The 24,423-nt window shown below is 37.8% G+C and overlaps 1 protein-coding gene across 1 annotated transcript in view; it reads right to left on the bottom strand.

Annotated features, from left to right (window-relative positions):
- The window catches only part of LOC126184971 (protein phosphatase 1 regulatory subunit 37), a 209,031-nt gene that overhangs the window by 146,067 nt on the left and 38,541 nt on the right, over window positions 1–24,423 (bottom strand). Inside the window, exon 3 of the mRNA XM_049927668.1 lies at window positions 20,527–20,673. Within this exon, the coding sequence (XP_049783625.1) occupies window positions 20,527–20,673 (147 nt within the window). The remainder of the gene's footprint in view (window positions 1–20,526; window positions 20,674–24,423) is intronic.

The raw sequence follows: 24,423 nt of genomic DNA, 5'->3' as shown, positions 1-24,423 counted from the left end.
CATTTACACAATATGAATGTGTAATGTGAAAGTAAAAGTCATTCAAATGGTCCAATCAATCCACCAACCAACCAAAGTGTCCAGTTTTCTTTACAGCTTGTAGGCTGGAGCTGTGAATGTGGATACAACGGGATATTATTCAAATAAAGTGTGAAAGTTAAATATATTTGAAGGTCAGGAGATCAACAAGCATCTGGCACACAACCCTCACTTCACCCCTAGACCATGCTTGATGAACCAAGTTCAGCCTGCCTCTTAGTGCTGCGCTGCGCTGCGTGCTCGACAAACAACAGTGCTTGGGCCTGCAGTAGGCAAAACTTGAGGAGCTTTACAAAGTGTATTTACGGTTTTACACAAGCTGCAGGCGTCCACTTGGTATTTTCACATTCGTTTTTGATGACAGGTTTTTAACAACAATAATAATTAATGAGAGAAACAAATATGTTGAACAGTTTGAAAATTCACATGTGGATACATAGAAATGATTGCATGTGCACAGATGGGCGCCAATCAGCAATTGAGATTTCTATTCTTTGTTCACAATGTTATATCTACAAGGCATAGTTCAGAAACCAGATTTTGAAATGTATTACTCAAGGAAATAAATTCTTAAAACATCTATATTCTTAAAACATCTATTTTCTGAAAAGTATTGTGTAAGCATATGCATTTGCTCCTCCCACAAAAACCTTCATGGGATTGTCAAAATAAATCAACTGTAATGAGCTTATTTTCACAGCACACATTCCTGATGCCAAAAGCCTTGAATTGTTGACAACTTACAATTGCAGGAACCATATGATTTGAGAAAAATGCATCAAAATGTGTCAGATAATGCCGGGCTGCAAGAAAGCACCACAAAGTATGGGAATAATTACACAAGAGGGAATAGATAATGGTGCAAGGAACAGCCCAGTGTAGGGGTTAATATTAAATTATCAAAAATCATTTTAGTATGTCTTCACGGAAGACCCTCATTTCTACATTTCATTCAATTTGTTAACACTGCCTTATATTTATTTCATTGTGATTGTCTATGTAGTCCAAATTACATATATATAGTTTTTTGACACATGTACATCTTCTCTACTATAAAGCGTAATATTTCCTATTACTAATGTAATGGTTAGCTTATCTATTTCCAGTGTGTTACAACTGTCAAAGACAACTTTTACGCTGTTTTTGCACCACATTTTCCATATATAACACTTTTTTTAAGTTTATCTCCAGTATTCTGGTGCATACATCTTGCATTTATGTTATTTTGATTGTCAATGTAATTTAAATTTTGTTGTTTTGCTATATGTACAACTTCGCTTTAGCTAATCGCACTCTTTCTTACATGAATCTGCCACTTACGTAGTACTTACAGCAGTTACAAACTTATATTTAGGTGCAGGATGATTTTTTTATTGTTCGTATCCTCACCACCCTTTTTCCATGTATACACAATCACAATTTTTTCACTGTTTGGCCTAAATATTTTCTGGGAAGTTCCTTTCAGTTTTATATACCGATTGGTTTATGTATTGTAAGTGCTATAACAACTGTTCTGTCCAATGTCACATTTGCACTGTTTTTGCATCATAACCATCATATGTAATGCACTGGTGAGCAAAACTTAAAGGATGACAGAAACTTCTACATGGTGTGTCACTGTCAAGTAACACAGTTTGATGAAACTTGGAGCATACATAGAAAGAACTGCTACAGTACAGATGGTAACTGAAAGAAATACACAATAAGGTAAACAGAAATGACACTGTTATTCAAGGACTATAATTACCCTGAGCAGTAGTTACTCAGAGATGAAGAGGCTTGCACAGGATAGAGTACCATGGGGAGCTGCATCAAACCAGTCTTTGGACTGAAGACAACAAAAACAACAATTACCCTGAAGTCACCACAATTTGTTATGGTCCCCCGGACATTTCAAAACATGGAACATGGTTCTTAATAGGGTACGTAATCACCACAGATGATACTGCATGGTTTGCAACATGCTTCTATGCTGGCGAGAAGGTTGGTAAGGCGTTCGTGTGGCGGGGTGTCCCAATTTATCCACCAGTGCAGCTGACGACTGCTGGATGGTCATTGGCACATGTGGATGTGCTGCAATACATCTCCCAAACCCTCCCACACATGCTCAATGGGATTTAAGTTGGGGAAACAGGCAGGCCAATCCATTTGCTGAATATCATCTCATTCAAAGAGCTCCCCCACCTTCGCAGTTTGATGTGGCTGCACATTGACATAAATGAAAATGAAGTCAGGGCTGAATGCACCCCTGAAAAAATGCACATGAGGAATAAGTACAGTGTCTGAATAATGTTGACTGGTGAGTGTACCCTGTTAAAAGATCTGAAAGTCAGTATGTCCATGCGTTGTTATGCCTTCCTACATCATAACACCTAGACCACCAAAACAATCATGCTCGAAAATGCCCTGGGTGCATTACGTACCCTCATATAACGAGGGGTGGAAAGATGTAAAGGAGCCCAAAACATTGTTGGACTTGATAGTTTCAGTTATCCAGGTGTTGTAGTGTGAGGCACAATAATGCTCCATGGGCATACTGACCTCCAAATTTTCGAACATGGTGCACTCACCACTGAACATTATGACACTGTACTCTTTCACCAAGAGCACCTTTTCAAGGGTGCATTTGGCCCTGACTTCATTTTTATGGATGACAATGTGCAATTGCATCAAACAGCACAGGTGGTGGAGCTCTTGAGAGGAGGATGTTCGGAAAACTGAATGGCCTGCCAGTTCCCCTGACTTACATCTCATCAAGCACTACAAATGATGTATTGGGGTGATGTGCTGCAGCACATCTAAGTGTACAACAACTATCCAGCAGTTGTCATCATGAAAGTGGAGGGATCAAACATGCTAGCGCACACCAATCATAAGGCCAGCATGGTCACCACATTGTAGGGCATGCATTGTCGTCCGGTGATCACACACCCCATTGAGAACAATGTCCTGCCTTTTGGAATGTCCAGGGGACCATAATAAATTATGAACATGGTCAAAAACTTTGAAAAAGAAACACTGACGTGCAAAACTTAAGGACAAAAGTAACTTTCACATAATGCGTCACGGCCAAATAACATAGCTTGGTGAAACTTGAACCATACATAAAAAGAACTTCTACAGTATAGTACAGAATGTAACTGAAAGAAATACACAATGAGGCAAACATGACACTTTCATTCAAAGACAATAATTTATTGTCTCACGAGTATTTGCAAGTATTATTTGGCAATGGCTTCAAAGCCAAAACATTACTGTGGTGAATGTCAATAATTTTGTGATTTTGATAAGAAGTTTACATTCCAGACAGAATCACAGTTTCAACCTTCAACAAATTGTTAGCAGCTGTGAAATCCAGTGTAAAGAAAACGATTCACAATATACTGTTATTGTTAGAAACATTCCCTGAGCAGCACAGCAGCGTGGCTGTTTCAAATGACCACATTTTCTACATGGTCCACTCACACTAATGTGACTATCACTTATGATCAATGCCAATATGCAATAACCACTAACGGACAGCAGATGGCAGCATTAGCAGTGGAGGGTATATAAAGCATGTTGCATTTAGCCATCGTAATGTGGAAATGGACCAATTTATTTGACATTCAAAAGAGCATGATCATTGGCTTTTAGGCCAAGGGTGGAAGCATTTCCAAAATGGCTAAGTTTGTAAACAGTTTGTGTGCCACTGTGGCTAAAGTATATCATGCATGGCAAAATGGTGCTATCCAAATCTAGTGCTGAGGCAGCTGTGGTGCACCACATGGGTCATAGATGAAAGGGGAAATGATGGGTGCAGAAATATGTACGGACAAACAGATGTGCAACTGCTGAGCAACTGACTACCCATATGGACCCAGGGGCTACCAATAGTGTCTCCTCACTGATCATTCAGAAAATGTTTGTAGCTGGCACCTGGTTCACGCACCCATGCTGACTGTTGTTCATGGACGATGGAGGCTGCAATTTGCATGCCAATACCACAACTGAATGTCCACTGAGTGGCGATAGGTGGCCTTTTTGGATGGATCATGTTTTATGCTCTACTGGACAGGTGGCCGTTGGCATGTACAGTCACACAACATTCGGCTAAAGGGTCCAGGCTGGAGCAGGGAGTGTTATGATCTGGGAAATATTTTCGTGGCATTCTCTGGGTGATCTGGTCATTCAGAATGGTATAAGGGATCATCAGAAGTATGCATCTATCCTTGTGGACCATGTCCATCCCCTCATGCAGTTTGTTGTTCCTTGGCACAATGGGATCTACCAGCAGGACAATGCAATGTGTTACACAGTTCGTAGTGTACATGCATGGTTCGAAGAGAACAAGGACGAGTTTACCATACTCTCTCCTGGCCACCAAACTCCCTGGATTTAAATCCCACAGAGAATCGGTGGGACTACCTTGATCAAGCTGTACACACCATGGCTCCTCAACTGAGAAACCTAGCACAACCAGTCACAGCAATGAAGTTGACATGGCACCATATTCCCGTTGGTACTTTCTAGAACGTAAGTTGACATGGCACCATATTCCTGTTGGTACTTTCTAGAACCTAAGTTGACATGGCACCATATTCCTGTTGGTACTTTTTAGAACCTCACTAACACTCTTCCCACACATTTCGCAACAGTTAGCGCTGCAAAAGGCTTTTGGCAGGTGGTCACATTAATGTGACCAGAAAGTGTATTCATGTCTAGTATGACACATACTAAACACTGGCTACAACTATTTATTTAAAAAAAATGACCTGGATCACTTCCAGTGTATATGATCTTCAGAAACAAACAACATATTATTCTCACTGAATAAAGTTTTGTTTTGCTCTTCAACTGAATTATTCTGTCTACTCAGAAACTTTCGTTCATAATTATAACCATTTGGTTAGTAAAAAGAACAGTACATAGTTTATACTGTGAATGTGGCTCTTAATGTAAATAGATCATCTACATTACCATCTGAATTTTTTTTCTGTAAATGGAGACTAAATGTGAATTAACTTAACATTTTATTTTATTTCATTTCATTTCATTTTCTGTAGTACATTCAAATACACACAATTTCCTATTGGAAAACATCACTGTGCAATAAAAATCATGTATTTAGTAAAATATATATAAATGTTGGGTGGGTCCAAAACTGGTGTTTTTCTGTCTAGCATCTCTTTAAAGGATTGCATGTCAGTTTTTCCACTTTCTCTACCTGCTTTGAATTTGGTTTCACTATATACCAGGTGGATCCCATTCCAGACATTCCCAAGATGGAAAAGTGTAAAGCTGTGACCAAGGACTGAATATTAGATTTTCAAACGAGTAACCTGCAATGTATATGGAGTCACTCACTAACCTATACAAATCTTTCCAACTCATGTCAGTGGAATGGTCAAACTCACAAAAATGACAAACTCTTCCTTTTCACTGTAAGTTGTTTTAAACCTAACAGCTTGCACATATATTGTGTATAGAAGGCAGGATCCTTACTTGTGACTCAGACTATAGCTCCTTTTTACGTCAAATACATGTGAATTCTCCTTGATACCTCAAGGATATTTAATATGAAATAATATGAGAGACTAAATGAGCTTTTTTGCTATTTATTTCATCTGACAATAATACAATACAATACAATATTGTAAGTTAATATACCGTCAAGCAGAGCCTTAAGGAGAAAGCGAAGTCATCTTCCCACCTTTGTTTTATGGTATGTAGACCCAGTCTGCTTTGAGTGTAGCAACTGCCTAAATCAGTTAGAAAAATCACCTAATCATATTCCATTTTGGCTATTTTTATTATCAATACACGAAATAAAATTATCAATTTCTCATTCATGTACTAGTTCAGCCATTGTCTTATGGTTCAGGACAAATATCACATTTATGAGCCAGGAAAAAATATCAAAACTTAATGTGTATTCTTTGTATTGTATTCTTATGTAATACTCACAAACTACACAGTATGTGACGCTGATACCGGCTACACATATCGTATATCAATAACAACACTATTATACTGATCAAGCAAGCAAAGAATGATGGGGTATATGGGATATTCAAATCCCATAATCTAAAATACCATTTTACTGCTTTACAATTGAGTTTTCCCCTGTGACACTCAAACTGCAATCAATAGCAAGGTAATTATAAAATCCAAACGCTGTTCAGTTCACATAAAGATTGGAGGCGGAAATGATCATGACTTTTATCACAAAATGATTACAGCAATCATCTCTTAAGATATTGGGAAATAAGTTAGAGCTTTAATCAGAATAATTCTTTTTGTAGCGTAACGCTCCATTTACAAAAAGTTGACATCTCCAACTTGTCACTTTGTGAAAACAAGATAAAATATGCAACAAAAGAAAATTTGCATCTGTTGAAGTCCTGAAGAACATAAGTGTGTTGAATGACTTCATCCCAAATGAGAGTAATGTTATGCTAATTGCACACCACCTTGTATGTTAATGATCACATCAAATTTACTTTTTATGCACACAAAGATAATTCCTAGATGTCTGGTGCATAAGCTGAATACCAGCAGTGGACAGAACATTTACTTTTTTTTATTCACATTGCTGCCCACATAATGACTGATTAAACCACATGGGAAATAGATATTTAAGGAAAATTAAAACTCCATGTAACAATCATGGAAACATGTGGAACTTCAGGATAATGATATTAACAACACTACAGGGAAAAAGCTTTGTAAACTGGTTGATTGAACAATAAAAGTGTACACAGAAAATTTCTTTTCAATATTTACTATAAAATAGAAACCATCATACATTTTTTGATATCCAAATCTTGGAGAATGTTATACACAACAAACTTAGTTTCAATAACACAGCTGATTAAAGAAAACAGAAATTTCTGCTGGGCTCTACAACAAACAACTGAAATTATTCATGAAATTGAATAGGTATAATAGCAAAAACACACACATGGACAAAATTTTAAAAGAAGATTTTTCAATCAAATGCTACATAACTCACAAGTCATATAATCTAATCAACTGTCAACAGTAAGAATACTAAAACTGCCTTGGAAAAACATTTCTCTATACCTAGAAAAATTAAATGAATGTAAATAGTCAGAATACAGATTTTGATTTCTTACTTCCCTAGTTTTTTTAATACATAATATAATTTGCATACAATCTGTTATTACAGGATAGTTGTAGTTTTTAATGTGACATATACATTTTGAACAACAGTTTTCTGCTTTCCTTATTCTGACCACAGTCAGCTGCCTCCAGTAAAATCCGATTCAATCCACAGTTAATTTTATACTCTATATGACAAGATTAATTTCATTAATACTATGTGTTCATTAGAAAAAAAGCAATGAAAGTATGGTTAAATCATACTGTTTATTGGCAAAAGACCCAATGATCAAGTTCAGCCATTCAAATAAGTACAGAAAATAAGACCTGCAACTGGCACATAGCCTACTACTCTTCAGAGAAGGATCTGACAAATCTGAAGTCTCCACCCAACAAAACAAGCACCATCAACACTTTCTTATTTCCTCACACAGTATGCAGATGTGGTTTTTAGAATTTTTTTAAGGGCACTTCCAAATAATCTGGTGGCCAAAAACAATTGTACACAATCTCTACTTCTTCCTTTGTTGGCTAAACCTTCTGATTAAATGTTTTCCACCAGCAAGATTTAAACTGTCTACTTCTGGGTTGAGTAACACTACATTGCAACACAGATAGCAACGTAGCCATGGGGGTGAGTGTGATAATGAAACTTAACACTTTCTGAAACTCAAAGATTACTTTTATTTCAAAATTTTTTAAGAAATGTTACTCAGTAAAGTCTGATAACAGATTCCTGAAAGAAGTATACTTTGCCAGTGATTAAAATTTCATGAAGGGTCACATGACAAGCTAGCATAATTATTGCAAAAGAATACGATTATATCTTTTTGAAGCCAGTCATGTTTCCCTTAAATCTTCAATTAGTTTTGCGCACTTGCCTCAGTTTATGAATACACTGTGTACAGACACCAATAGTGGTTTGTAGTATTAGTCATGAAAACATCATGTATCATTCCAATAAAAACGAGAAAATGAAATCTACTTTGAAATGCCTCTTTAACAAGACACACTGTCCATATGGGACACATGCATGAGTACACTTGGCTTCCAGACAGCAACTCTATGGCTATGGGAACGTGTTTACCAGTTACATACCTGTCCTTCACAAAGATGTAACCAGTATCTTTTTCGCCACAAAGTGTACTTCATCTCCAAATAGACAATGTTGTATACTGTCTATAGTGATGCAAGCATTCTTTTGTTGCGATGACAATAGCACACTTTCCAAATTACCACAATAATGGTGAGATGTATGTGCACTTCCAGAGATACTGACGATGACTGATAAGAACCAACTGCCAGCCTTATAAGAATATTCATGTGGCCTACATCATTTTACAATGCCAGTAAGGAGTTTGTTTAATTTACATATTTCTTTTGTGACAGAAAAACTCTATCACACAAAAAGCAAAATTAAACAATATGTTGGTCACAAGATTTCAATAATGAAATGCTAAGGCCACATTTATACAGGCTGACCCAAAGGTCTGTTATCATTTTAAATTCATCAATTCATGGAATAATGTAGGTAGAGAAATAAAACTTGCCACACATGCCTGAAATGACGTGGAGTTTTACTGAAACCAAAAGTGAGGGCAAAAACTAGCCAACAGATAGCACAGTCACAAGTCAGTGATGCCACATGAGGGTGTGAGGCACACCGATATGTTACAGAATCACATCATCCCTACCTCGCTGATAAATACCTGCAGGATGGCACTCAACACCATACTGGTGCACTCTTGAAAGATTTCTCGCGCACATTGTTTCGTGAGGACTGCATTCTGAATTGTTGCTTCCATCAAGCTTGGCCTCTCAGGTCCCCAGACCTCAATCCATTAGTTTGTTGATTGTGGGTTTAATTGAAGTTGCAATTCTACTGCGATCATCCTACATCATAAAAGAGGCTAAAAGACAACATCCAACAGCAATTTGTTACCATATCTACTGATATGCTGTACAGTGCTGTTCACATTGTCCCTTGACTACATGTATTGTTGTTGAATGATGGCTGACATACTGGGCATTTGTTATAAAGAACATCGCCTTTGCTAAAAATCAACTGTTATGGTGATTACTGCTTTTGTATCATATAAACTTCTATCTGTTGGTCATTTTGTGTTCTTACTTTGGTTTCAATGAAACCCTCATGTCATTTCAAGCAGATGTATCAATTTTTTGCCTGCCTGCCTACATTATTCTGTGAAGTACTGAATTTCCAAGTGATAATGGACTTTTCCATGAATTAGTTTGTAGCTGCATACATCCATGTTGCTCCTCCATGTTCTGTAATGTCGTCCATCGACGTTGATATTGGTTTGTTTTCTTGGTCTTTTCTAATCTCTTTCTGCCCACTTACATTTTATTTTAATTTTCAATATAGTCACAACTATGTCTCCCATTTCTTGGTACCTTGATTCGTTCATTTGTTTTCCTGTTTCTTAGTAATGCCCAATACACACTTCTCCACTGCTTGCCGAGCTACCCACAGTTTATAAAAGATTCTCCCACTCAAAACACTCATGTCTCACTGTCATATGTCACGACTAGTAATACGCAATGAAGCGGCATACAATCATATGCTCTTTGTTATTCAGCAACAGGCTATGCACGTTTTGCTTGGGTAGGGTATCATCAGGTTATCTCTCAAGTGTTGGTGACAACAGTCATAGCGGCACAGAACAAGATCACACACACAAGCTGCAAATATAGCCCTAGACCAGAACAGCACTAGAGGCCCATCCGCTTTCAGCGTATGATATTAGATTTCTTCACTAATTATAACAACAAAGCGGTTGTTAGTACATCAGATTAGAGTTATATCAATTATCTGATCAGCCCGAGTTACTGTGTATTTGTGAAAGACGCTTCTTCCTTTTATATATTATGTCAATCATCAACAGCTCTATATTATATAAAAAGAAGACAGATGTAAACAAATACCCAGCTAACTTTCAGCTATGGTGAAAACAAACTAGCTAAAAAAAAAAGAAAGAGAGAAGAATAATATTCTACTCTACCAACAAATACTGACAGAACATTTGCATTTTACTGGTTATAGAATGTTGCATCTACTGCAGACAGACAAAATTATGCAAAGTCTGTTCAAATTCAGGGAAGAACAAACATGTAATGACATAAGAAGCAAAAGCATTTGGTGTAAGGAATACAATGTCAGCCTTCATATACCACAGTGTTACCAAGATTAACAAAAAATAAATTAGTTTTGAGTTGTTTGAAAAAATAAATGCGTCTTCTATGCTGCTTTTATAATTTTTAAGGCAACTGATCAAATAAGTTAATGAGCTGAACTAAAGAGAAATAAATACTGTCTATCTTTAAAATTTGTATTGTTTTTTCTCTCGCATTACACACTATATTTTCTCTTTTAAATTCTGTAAGGAACATATTCCTGTGCCTTTCTCTTAGTTTTGTAATTCTGTTAAATTACAAATCCAAACTAGGCCACTTTCATTTGTGAACATTGAGGTACGGAAATTTAACTCAATAATTAATGTAACTATTTTGAAGCTTCCTGGCTGATTAAAACCGCGTGCCTGACCAGAATCACACCTGGGTTGGTAGAGCACTTGACCTTGAAAGCACAGGTCCTGTGTTCAAGTCCCGATCTGGTACACAGTTTTAATTTCCCAGCGAGTTTCATATCAGTGCATAATCCCCTGCAGAGTAAAAAATTCACTCTAGCTGTAACTATATTTTATTCAGCAAACAGTTACATTTTTCATGACATGTAAGGTCAGAAATCCATTGAACATAAATATAAGTGAGAGAGAGGTGGAGGTCCTGTGCTAGGTGAGAGATTCAAGTTACTGCTCTTGTGAAGATAAGTTATTTAGATTGTAATAACAGTTACTTTAGAACAGATTACTTATTAAACATGTGCATTACTGTGTTTTTGAAGCCTACTGTTAAAAGTTTCACTTTTCTGTATGCATTAATCCAGAAAATGTGAGCAGCTTGTAGAGTCTGGTTGTAGTTGTTTACATTTTGATGCAGTAAACTTAGAAAATCACATTTAATTGTTTTGTTTTTCTTTCCAGCAATTTTAGTAGAACACATCCATTCATTATCAAGTTAATATTTCTGGAAAGTAGCATAGCTCTTAAGACACAAAGGAATTACAGACATTTGCTGCAATTAGGCCAACTAGGCAGATGCTCTGACCATTGAGCCATCCAGACACAGTGGTGATTGTAACTGCACGGACTGCCCTAGCAAGCCTCCTGTCAAATCCAAATTCTAAACTTTTCTCACATACAACAAATGAGTGCTCCTTGCATGTTGGAAAGAACAGACACCACACATAAAAATCTTAAGTTTCCCGAGTTCGAGTCTCGGTCGGGCACAGAGTTTTAATCTGCCAGGAAGTTTCAAATCTTAAGTAGTTTGATATAGAAACTTTTGCACAAGTAGTTTGTTTACATAGAGTTTGTGTACATTAAAGTTACATTTTATGGTGAAAAAGTTAATTAACAGACCCCTGCCCAATTTGTGTCCCCACATCAGCTAATTGTGTGCTGGTATCTCACGCCCTAGTGTATGAAATTGTGTGCCCAGTCAACTGTCACTTGCCCCTCTATTTGCACCCCTAGCTAGACCACAGACAGCTCCCCACTCTCCCATGAGCTGTCAGGCACTTTCCTCCAACCCCTCCCTGCCTCCCACCTCTCTCAAACCCTCACCCTCCCCCACCCCCCACCCACCTCCATCTCATCCCAGTACACTCACCGTGGACCACTAAAGAGCTGGCAGTCGACGGAGCACAATATAGGGAGACAGGCGTGTGCATGTGAGTGAGCGTGTGTGTGCATATTTTTCCTACAGCCACAAAAAGGAAATGCATTCCAAAAGCTAGCCAGGCTCTGTATCTTTTGTTTGTATACCTATCAATGATGCAGTGCTTCTGCCTTTCAGTGAGTTTTCTCCTTGATTCCTAAATAATTCATAATTTTCAACCACAACTTTCCTGCCTCTCAGTGGCCTGTGATATGGGAGTAGTTATGTCATCAAGAGCTAACCAATTACTGCCGTCATCGTCATTATTGATATGTTTTTCGATTCTTTCCTTATGTTTTTCTCTTCTTTCTTCTACCCTTACCGCACTTTTTTTTCCTTTAGTTGTTTTCTCCTTCAAGCCTTTGAAACTTTTTACTTTTACTCTGAACCTTTCTCTTATTTCTTCCTTCATTATTTCCAATTATCTGAGGTTTGCTTTAACTTCTTTGACTCATGTCATTGATGTTTTTGGGTTTTTGTCAAAAAGTTATAAATTCTTTTTTATTATCCTCTTTTCATCTAGCTGTTTTAAGTGTCCACTGAATTCAACTCTTCTCTTCCTCATTGTGTCTGATATTGGTTCTACTTTTTATAAATTTCTTTATTACTTCTTAATTTCTGTTTCCCATTCTCATATTTTGGTCCTTGGACTTTCCTGATTATTTTTCTTTCCTTCTTTTGAAGCTGACCTAATTGCTTAGCTGTACTTAATGAAAGGTGTTCTGAAGTACAAAGGCATTCTGATTTAATGACAGCATTGTAGCGCCAGTTTTCCTACTACGAGATAGATTTCTTGTTATACAGGTCGTTTGTTAGTCGAAAAGCCATCTCATTTTACTTGTCCTTGCTAAGTTAGCTTTTTCGTCCAAAGCATTTGGTTGTATTATTTCATCTAGATATTTAAATTTTGCAGACACGTTTTTATTCTTAGATAATCAGTGTCCACATATTCTGAGTCCTCTCCCACATCTGTCATATACTCTGTTTTTTTCACAAGATGCAGATTTTCTAGTACACAATTGAACATCAGATGCGACACAATACATCTGCTTGTTTTACCCCAGTTTTGATCTCAAACAGCAAGGCGGTCTTGCCTAAAAATTTAATGTTACGTTTTGTATTTGTTAATGTGTCTTTTGTGACTCCCACCGATTCGTTGTCAGCTCCAAACTCTTTTAAGGTGTCGAATAATGTTTTCCTGTAAACTGAATCATATGCTATTTTGAAGTCTACAAATGTTGTATAAATGCTTTTGGATCTCATTTTTCTATACCTGATTATAAATTTCGGATTTAAAATTTGTTTCACAGATGATTGTGCTTTTCTAAAACCTCTTCAGTACTCTCCTAAATGCTGAATGAGCTCGCTTTCCAGCCTGTTTTCTACAGTTTTTGAATAAACAACTGTAGTTGTTGGGGGCAGTTTTACTTCCTTTTTTGTGGACTGGATGAATTAATACTGTTTTCCAATCTTCCTGTATAGCTTCCATTTCCCAGACTTTTTGAAAGATGCCATATAGCTTCTTGGCTATTCTAGCATACTCCATTTTCCGTTTTCCATTATTATTATTATTATTATTATTATTATTATTATTATTGTAGTGCTAAAACTTGATTTATGGTAATTCTTTTGGATAAAAACCAGTAAAATTAGGTATTATATAGGTGGCAATAAAAATACACACAAAGAGGTCCAGATTTTTTTGTTAAAAACTTGTTGAGAGTGCCATATTTTATTATATACAGTACTAATAAACCCATGTGCTTTTTACATTGCATAATTTTGGAAGTGGAAGATTTTTCAATACCTTCACATAACAGTGCTAATTGCAAATAATCCAGATCCCATGTCAAGATGTACAAAATACAAATAGTCTGTTGAAATGACAACCCCTAGTAAGTAAAAGGCAGTGATTCACTAATGGTGAGACACTAAATAAATGACATTCATTCGTCATTCCAGTTGGATGATGGTAGAAGTGTACACAACTGATTATTACATTTCACACATTTTTGGTTCTTTTATACTAACATGTAATTCTGAGAATTTCTTGGTTTGATATTCCGAATATCATCTCAATAAGGTGCATTTGAATTATAATTTATTTATTGAAGTAGCGTGTCAAGAAGTGTGGTACTGAGAGATCCGATATTACCCCAAATATGGTACCCATATTTACGTATTTTGATAGACAAAAAAATCTAATCACTATCAAATCACATATTTTTCAGTAGAACATTTTTCCACTTGTGATTTCAAAATTTGTGGTTCTTTCAAAAACACGCTCGCTAATGGGAGACCACTGTAATTGCTATGCCTCCAAGGCAGAAGTAGCTGAACCTATGTTTTTATCAAGTTCACTGTAAATTTTTTCCCTTACTTTAATATCATCATCAATATATACAATGTGGCCAGAAAAAGTCTGAAAAGCTTGTAAGGGCGTTGCAGAGCAGGTTGTGGTGAGAAATAACTGTTACGAAAAAAATTCATACATTGTGCCATTTCCCAGTTAATTGCATTGAAGTTAGCAAATCAGGTCATAGCGCACATAAAAACAAGAAGCCCGCCAGAGACAGTGTCACCAAAAATGTTCTCAGTTTGGTTTCCTCAACAAAAACAAGAGAGCGATACGAAAGTTGGACAAGGGACTGTAGTAAGGATTGAACCCAAACCAAAGGCTTAGCAATCTCTTGCACTATCATCCATGTTATAAGAACAACTTACACTAATTCTACCTGGCGGGCTGCTTGAATTTGAACACGCAATGCCTGATACGTTACCTTCAATGCTAATTAACTCGGAAATGGTACAATGTTATTAACTTTCACAAATGCATGATTTATTATTCTCTCTCTTGCACCTTACAACAATATCTGGTCCCATTAAGAAAGAACTAATTACCCATGCTAGTTTAAACGTAATGGTACATAGTCTTGTCAACTACAGCAACAGAGGTCCTATGATTGAACCTTCTGGAATAATGCCTTTTGTAATTTTTCACTATGTAGGTGTTTCAGTATAAATTAGTTAAACCACCTAGTGTAACTGGAGTCATCATATGCCTTAAGCAGGAAATAACCACTCATGCTACGCCATGCAATTCATATAAAAGTAAGTTCTATGGCACAGTTTTATGATCGATACAATCAAATGCTTTTGAAAATTCATAGAACATATATTTTACCACTTAAAAATTTTATTAAATTTTTGCTAAATATCAGTCACTAGGAAATAAGAAAAATGAGCTTATCTTTCCCATTTATCTGTGATTCATAACATTTTCAGTATTTATATCTACATCCACATACACTCCACAAGCTGCTATACAGTGTAGTTAAAATAGTTGGTAAACAGAGAAAGAATATTAAAATATTTTGGCAAAATAGCACTCCAAAGATACATGCTTTGAGCAGACAATGATATCTGCCAACAATATGTCATCATTTGCACTATGAGAAGGGCAGTTGAAACAAGATGGTAACTTCTTCAGCTGTGTTTGCCATACAGGAGTGGATAGTTTTAAGATTTTTGTCTTCAGTGAGAAGACTGAACAAGTCAGAGCAAGTGAATAGATGCATGCCTGTCAGTTGTTGAGGATATTTGCTCTGATTGTCTGAGCACAACCATTTCTGGTGAGAATGTTGGACATACCGATGCCATTATTCATGAGAATCCGTGTACTTTTTAAAAAAACTTTTCCCATAGAACTTGAATGTTAGTGTCATATACACTCACACCATTGTTACGGAGGTTCTCAGGTTCCTAAAATTGTGTGCCCAGTAGATGCATTTCGTACTTGATGACAAAAACAAGATCCATGCAAAATTCCCATATCCTTTTAGTATTATATATTTCTGTAAGAGACAGAGTGTTGACACACACTGTCACAAAGGAAAAAATCTGGAAGCATCATTACATACCAAAAAGCAGAAAGAAGTCTTTGATGGGCAGCACATATGTTCTCCAACTAAGTCCAAACTATGTGCCACTACAGTATTTTCACACTTTTCTGGGATATGAATTGGCCAATGCTCGAACACTAACAGGAGAGGGGTGAAGAAATGAATGCTTCCTGGTGTAGCACAATGTTGGAAAGGAGTTAAATCTATTACCATAAAGCCATCACAAAGGACTTCTGCCAAGAGACATTAACCTCCTTCACAACAACAGTGAGGGCAGTGGTGTAAAATAAGTTAAACTGGAATAATCAAAGAGCGTTATTCACTTTATTATTATTACAGCAGTTTGAAAATGCTGAAGGCATATATTAATAGTTATGTCAAATATTAATGTCTACTACAGTTATATACACCGAGGTGGTGAAAGTCATGGGATACTTCCTTATATCGTATTTGACTTCCTTTTGCCCAGCTCAGTGCAGTAGCTCAATGTGGCATGGATTCAAGTCTTAAGAAGTCCCCTGCAGAAATACAGAGCCATGTTCCCTCTTAGCCATCCATAATTGCAAAAGTGTTTCTGGTGAAGGGTTTTGTGTATGAACTGACCTCTCAATCATGTGTCGTAAATGTTCGATGGGATTCATGTCAGGTGGTCTGGATGGCCAAATCATTAGCTTGAACTGTCCGGGATGTTCTTCAAACCAAACGTGAACCACTGCGGCCCGGAGACATGGTGAATTGTCATCCATAAAATTTCACTGTTGTTTGGGAACATGAAATCCATGAATGGCTGCACATAGTCTCGAAGCAGCTGAACATAACCATTACCAGTCAACGATTGATTCAGTTGGACTACAGGATTCAGACTATTCTGTGTCAACACAGCCCACACTATTATGGAGCCCAAAGTTTGATACATAATACATCCACAACTCAGAGGCATGATAATTAATTTAGAGAGCTCCGCTTCAGTTGCACTAATATTTATTTAAACCACAAGCAGCTCTAAGATTTTAAAATCCCATCTTCAGGTGTATGAAAATTATAGTATTTGGTAATAGATAACATGCAGTCAGGTCAGTCAGCGCAAGATTCCAATCACTTTATGTCGGCAGAAACTGTCTGCCGGTGGGCAGCCACATGGTAGGAACACCAACCACTACTGTGTGGAGGGTCACACCAGAGGTATCCATCACGCCAGGGGTGATCTCTAAAACTGTCCTATTAGCAGACCATACAAGCAGAATTGTACCATATTAATACCAGGAAGTGAATAATGCGACAAATAATTTTCTGGAGAGCATCAACACTTAGTTCACAGCTAACGGACCAAGTCTTAATTGCAATAGCACACAGTACATCTAAGATTCTTACACACATTTCTGATCACACTGCTATTCAAGTCTTACAATGATTAGGAGAAAACAAGCAGATCTATGGAACTGAGGATATGTGACAAGCTGTCGCCGAATGTTCCTGTTCACAATGTCCAATGGAAGATAAATGTTGCTACCTATGTGATTAGTACATTTTTTACTGTCAGCACCCGTGGTACACTGAAATGTATTAACTATATATACTTGCTGCCCATGATGCTATATATGATAAGGTATAGGACCAACTGCATTCAGGCATTCCAAAAGTGAGTAATCAAAACCATATATGCTGTTAATTCACAAAAATTCATGTAAACCTCTGTTTAATTAGCTGGAGATTCTTATACTTGCACAGTGGTAAGACTACACACTTCCACAGGTTGGAGAAAAAAGGGAAACACTCCAAGAAATGCACGCTTGAACATAAATGCAGATGCTAGTCAAGCCTGCAGGTTGTGCTGTTGTATTTGATCATGAACGACACCTGTGCAATATCCTCAACACATCACAGATGTCAGTCGTGATCAGGACAGTGCTCCATGAAGCTGTGAGTGACTTATGTTGGAGTTACGTGAATTTGAACATAGGCAAACTGCTGGTGCTCATAGGGTGGGTTCTTTCATTACCAAGGGAGCTGAAGCGTTTCTTGTTACAAGAGGCACTGCATCAAAGATGTGTACAGCATACAGGGAAAGCAAGAAAAACATCATTCAAAATCACAGTGTGGACAAAAGTGTGTGTTGAGTGATCATGACACACTGTCATTGAAGAGAACTGTGATGAAAAATAAGAGGATTACAACCACAAAAGACACTGCAGAACTGAATGTTGCACTCACAAACACTGTCGGCACAAAAATGAGATGAAGGAAGATTCGTAAGTTGGGAATAGTATGGTGAGCTGGGATTCCAAAACCACACATCAGTGATGCAAATTCCCTTAATAGGTAAATGTGGTGCCAAAGCCATGATACCTGGACTATGAAATAATGCAAGAATGCCATTCTGTTAGATGAATCTTCTTTCACACTGTTTCCAACTCCTGATTGAGTTTACACCCCAAACATGAATCACTGCGGGATTTAGTGATGATTCGGGCAGCCGCATCTCAATATCTCATGGGTCCCACGGTTACTCTGCAAGGCTGCATAATATCAAGGCTAATGTGACCATTTTGGCTAATTAGGTCTGTCCCATGGTCCAATGGTTGTTTCCAAATGGTGATGCTTTGTTCCAATGTGATGGCCCCCGTTCACACAGCTCGCATCGTCCAGGACTGGTTTTGTAAGCACGAGGATGAACTGTCACATTCACCCTGGCCATAACAGTCACCAGATCTCAATATTACGTGTTGTATTTTTGGTTGTTTCCCTGTTTTTGTTCAACTCCTGTACAAGGTTAATGGCTGACAACATAAAGGTGTCTGAATGGAATGACAACATTAATTAAGCAAACACAACCAATGAACAATACTTATATTATCAACTATTGGTTGAGAAATTGTGCCACACACTGCAATATATATTTCAAACACATTTCCAGGCAACTCAGAGGCTGTTCCTAACAAGCTGCAGGTTTTCAAACCCAAGTTGAAGGGTTTCCTCCTGTTCTTACCACTCCCTGCAGGTATACTTCAGGTTCAACAAACTGGGTTACGAAATTTTAATTCAATGAAGTTCATCAATTAATACAAAATGCTGTTCGTATAAGAGTGCTTAATGTCTACTTTATTGTGCTTTTATAATTATTTGGTTTCTCACACAGCTTTCCGAAATCATTAAAGGTGGTCAACAAGTAGTTCATACTTACATGCCATGACTTGTCTATTACTAAGCTTCGTCAAATAAGTTAATTATTATACCGTACATTTATTATAATTCTTATTTTAAGTGTTATCTCAGTCTCAGATTTTGGGAGTTAATTTTCCTTTTCCTCCCTAAGTTCTGTGTGTGTTATGGTGTGTTCTATGGTATTGTATCATGGATAAAAATTAAATATTTTTTATCACTTTACATTGACCATGGTTAAGGGTTTTCCATGAATGTTCTGTCTGATCTGAAGCATCAACGTAACTCAAGAACTTTACACAAATAGGTTGACTTCCAACTTCATTACCATCCAGAACTGCAACTGTGATTTAAACTGGTGTTTATTTGGTAATAAATATGCAAGCAGTTGCTTTTTACGATTTATTCAACCACGAAACATGTTTTCAAGCCACTGCAGGCTCATCTCCAGATGGAGGTGTTACAGAAACATTATCTTGTGTACCAAGTGTAGCTAGATGCAGTGCTGGTGTTGCTGGTGGAAATGAGGGAAATTTAGTAATCGGTGATGAAACATTTACGATTCCGAAAGTTTTTTATATTTTAGGTACTTACAGTGCTCTGCCTTCTGGTATTCACATCAGATTGCTTCTTATAATGTGCATTATTGCACTATGTACACAAATAAACACAGTATGTTGGTACACTTGGCTTTACACTGAATTTTTTGCAAAGAATACGGATATGACAGATATTGCACTTTTACTACATAACAGTATTTGTGTGTTTTTGCCAAAGACTATTATGTAGTAAAAGTGCAGTGTCTTTACGTCAAAGACTATTATGCAGTAAAAGTACAGTATCTGTCATATCTGTATTCTTTGTAAAAACATCAAATGTTTACATCCTGTGAGCCAGTGTAAAAATAAGTGTAGCTACATACTGTGTTTATTTGTGTACATAGAGTAATAATGCATGTTATAAGAAGCAATGTGATGTGAATACTGGAAGGCAGAGCACTGTAAGTACCTAAAATATTAAAAAACTTTCGGATTCATAAATGTTTTGTCACCGATTACTAAATTTCTATCATTTCCGCCAGAAACACCAGCACTGCATATAGCTACACTTGGGTCCACAAGATAATGTTTCTGTAACACCTCCATCTGAAGTGGCTCAAAAACACGTTCATGGTTGAATAAATCATAAAAAAGTGAATGGCTCCATATTTATTACCAAATAAATGCCAATCCAGATTAACGTCATTGCAGCTATAGAACACAATGTTAGTCAGCTACATCATCAAAATAACAATGATGAAACAGAATTTCATGAGGGAAATGCCAAGGACTTATAAATAATATCACTACATGACAGCATGTTTCAGAATATTGAATTTCAATAAATTAATACAGTAAATGGAAGATTCAGTTTCATTCCAGACATACTGGAAAAATAAGTAGAAACTGAAATGGGAGTTATTTATAAGAACTGCTTGAATGGAACAACTGCACTATAAGAATTACAAAAGAGCACCACCAACCTCATCATCAAGAGATGTTGCTTCCAAGTTAATATGCTTGAATTGGACACGCTTTAGGACTTCCTCCAAGCTTTCACAGTGGCCCCAAACTAATTGCTCACCTGCTAAGTCAAGAATTTCATTGCGACCAATATCCAAATCAATTTCCTGTAAACAGAGGGAACACATAAGCACACAATCACATGTTCTAACAACATTTTCAATGAGTGAAAACAAAATCCCCTTCAACTTAATTCTGCATAGCACACTAAGAATAATTATACAACAATTACACAGTTCCCAACTGCAGACTGTTCTCTTGTAAATACATGCTTTCTGCTTATTTATTTTGAAGAACTGCAATGCACACACAATGGGTTCCTATCCATTGCACTTCGATGAAAAAAAAAAAACACCAATTGTATTCAATACCATTTATTTTTTTCTATTTTCAACAACAATGAATTATTATCTAAATGTTAATGCATTCACCATTTGACTTATTTCCTTCAGGAAACATTATTGCAGCTTCAGGTTTGAAGCAATTCTGGAATTCACACACACATTTCCGCATTAGCACAGTACTTAGTTCACAGCTAACAGGCCAAGTCTTAAGCTTCTAACACACATTTCTGATCACAGTGCCAATCAAGTCTTACAGTTACTAGCAGAAGACAAACAGATTTCTAGAACTGACGATAGATGAGAAGCTTTCATAGAATGTTCATGTTGACACCTTCCTGTGCAGTATATTATTACACCACTATAATGGCAACAAATCCAAAACTGCAGTAGTTTATTCAGAAGAAAACAGTGTAACAATCAAATGGCAAAAGAATTATCATTTAACAGTTCTACATGACTGACTCCTAATAAAACGAAAATAATCAAACTATTAGAAGCAATGGATGGTTGATGCAGTATCATTTATACGCAATGTGATTCTTCAGTTTCTCCACCGTATTTCTTGCTCGAACAGTCCACAGGTGTACTGCCAGTCCATAGTTTCCAACGGGCACAATATTTCAGTGATCAGACATGTCACCATCGACAAACTGAGCTCCTGAGGGTGGGCGGTCTGTGCCCATGCGTCAGCAGTCGGTGAGACGCTGGCGTCGGCGTCTGTGGTGGCGTCGGTGTAATTGCCTCGTCCGCCCTAGTTACACATTCGTTTCCTTTGCTGAGCATCTTTTCAATTAGACTCAATGCTGGCTCCCACACCCGCTGAGGTTGTAGCTGTAATCCCGGTTGGTGAGTCAGTCCCAGACTTGATGGACTCCCTAAAGTCCACAAAGAAGGGGTGCCATTATGCCCAATTGTCAGCAATGTTAGGGCACCTACATATTTGCTGGCCAAATACCCGGCAGAATTAATAAGCCCTTATGTGGGTAAATGTCCTCATCACGTTCTGTGGATTTCGTAAAACGGCTTGACAACTTCTAGGAAATTTTGGATCACCTAGAGGAAGGATAATTCTTCTCAAGAATTGATCTTGCAGAAGCCTATCTTCAATTACCATTGGACAAAGAGACAAAGAAAATGTTTAATGAATACTCACATCAGCTTGTTTGAATACCAACACCTACCTTTCAGAACTGCTTCCGCACCTGCGTTGTTTCAAAAACTTCTCAAAAAAGTAACATCCAAAGTGTCTTGTTGTTTTAATTACAGTGGTGACATAATAGTCTGGACGCGAACACCAGAACAACACCTTCAAAATTTGGACTATCTTTTTCAAATTTTAACTGAGGTGGGCCTCAACTGTAACTTGCAGAAATGTTCTTTCTTCAACACAATGACTGTATACCTACACCATATCATCGACACCAATGGTGCTGATCCTTTAACAAAACATTTGCAGCAATTTCCATCTCCTAATATTTATGTTAACTGCGAGCTATTCTAAGAAAATTGACTTACTACATAAAGTTCATTCCTCATGCAGCACAAATTGCCATGCCTCTGAACGGCCTCAGATGTAAAAATGTTCCGTTCCATTAGACAAAAAGATTGTGACCGAGCTATTCAAAGACTGAAAAATGCATTGCTTCACCAATCTTGCCTTATGCACTATGATCCACTGAAACCATTTGTGCTTGCAGTCAATACCTCATCCCCTGGCATTGGCCAGTTTTGTCCCACAAAATTGGCCGAACAGAATGTCCAATCACATTTTCTTCCAGAACTTTGAACAGTGATCAGATTAATTACAGTCAGCTGGAGAAGGAAGCCCTGGCTATAATGTATGATTTCATCATTACCCGTATGGCAGAAAATTTTTGCTGGTCACAGACCATAATCCTCTTACTGCACTGTTTCATCCGTCAAAATAAGTTCCCGGTTGCACAGCACAGAAACTTCAATGTTGGTCACTGTTATTGTCAAATTACCAATATGAACTTCTGTCTTGCTCAATGGTGCAACATGCATATGCCAACACATCGTCTTGTTTCTCTGTCTGCACAGATGCAGTATTCGACACATTGGAAGAGTCCTGTTTACATATTGATTCTTCTGATTCACAAGCACTGGATTCTTTTCCTATTGGTTCACAGCAGATCACTCAAGCCACAGAGCATGACTGACCTCTACGATTGCTACAAAGTTTCATTCACGAAGGTTGGCCGCACCCTCAGAAATGTATCCCCGATCCCTTGATGTAAAGATACTCTGTGCACTGCAACAGTTTATCTCTTCTGAATGGTGTGATTCTGCTTCACACGACCAATGAACAGATCAGAGTGTTAACCCCTGTCTTGTTGCAACAGCAAGTGTCTTCTACACAGAAGTCATTGGGGAACAGTTTGCAGCAGGCAGCTGGTGTGCCAACATTGTGCATGGCTTGGTTTAGATAACCGTATAGAACATGTGATTGCACAGTGTTGTGCTTGCGTGGGCAATCAGGCTGCTCCGCACCAGGAATTTTTCTCCTGGCTACATTCTGATACAACCTGGCAATGTCTCCATATCGACTTTGCTGGACAGTTCTGGCAAACACATTGGCTGATTATCGTTGGTGCCTATAGTAAATACCATTTACTTATTCCAATGCTTTCAATGAATGCCAAAAGCACTATCAAGGGGCTTGCTTCTATATTTTCTCTGAGGTTTACCACAAACAACTGTTTCTGAGAATGGACCTCCATCTTCTTCCAAGGAATTTGCACAATTTTGCAAACACAATGGAATCCAGCATGTCAGGACAGCACCATTCTCACCATGGTCTAACGGCAAGGTCAAACATTCTGTTCAAACGTCCAAGATGATAATGTCAAAACTTCGAGCTTCATATTCATGTGTTGATGACTTACTGAAGTTTCTGCAACACATTTGCATGTGTAGCATCATCAGATCTTGCTGCATTTGCTTTGTCCGTAGAGCCCTGCTTCAGCTTCAGACTTTACTATGAAGTTTCACCCAAACATCAGACTTCAATATCGAGTGTACAACAAGCCACATTTATGAGAATCCGGTGGTGTTCTCAGATCAGCTAGTAGAGCGCAGTATACTATTCGTGGCCACACAAGCACGCATCAGCACCCCCAAAATCAGCTACAGCTCCATGAATCCAGTGATCCTGCCATGGATAAAACTGTTTCAGATTTCTTCACTGCACGGCATCTGGCCACCGTGATGCAGCCACATCCGTCCACCACAACAAAGCCTCCTATGTAGTTTACCAAGTGAGTACCTCCACCTGCAGTTATCTCACCAATAGAAGTCTCTGCCTGCCCACCTGTGACACCATTGCCGCTAACACCGCAGATCAGCTGTCCCACAAATATTGATGCTGTGACCATTGGCTCGTCGCCGGCACCCTCTGCAGTACCCTCCATGTTCCTACTTATGCCATTGGTTGCATCCTGCACCTGGTTTTCCCTGGTGCTCACAAGATGCACTGTCAGGATGCAGGTTGGT

Source organism: Schistocerca cancellata, chromosome 4 (assembly GCF_023864275.1).
Source record: "Schistocerca cancellata isolate TAMUIC-IGC-003103 chromosome 4, iqSchCanc2.1, whole genome shotgun sequence".
Taxonomy (NCBI): domain Eukaryota; kingdom Metazoa; phylum Arthropoda; class Insecta; order Orthoptera; family Acrididae; genus Schistocerca; species Schistocerca cancellata.
Note: the sequence above shows the minus strand (reverse complement) of the source record. Positions and strands in the feature narration are given on the sequence as shown.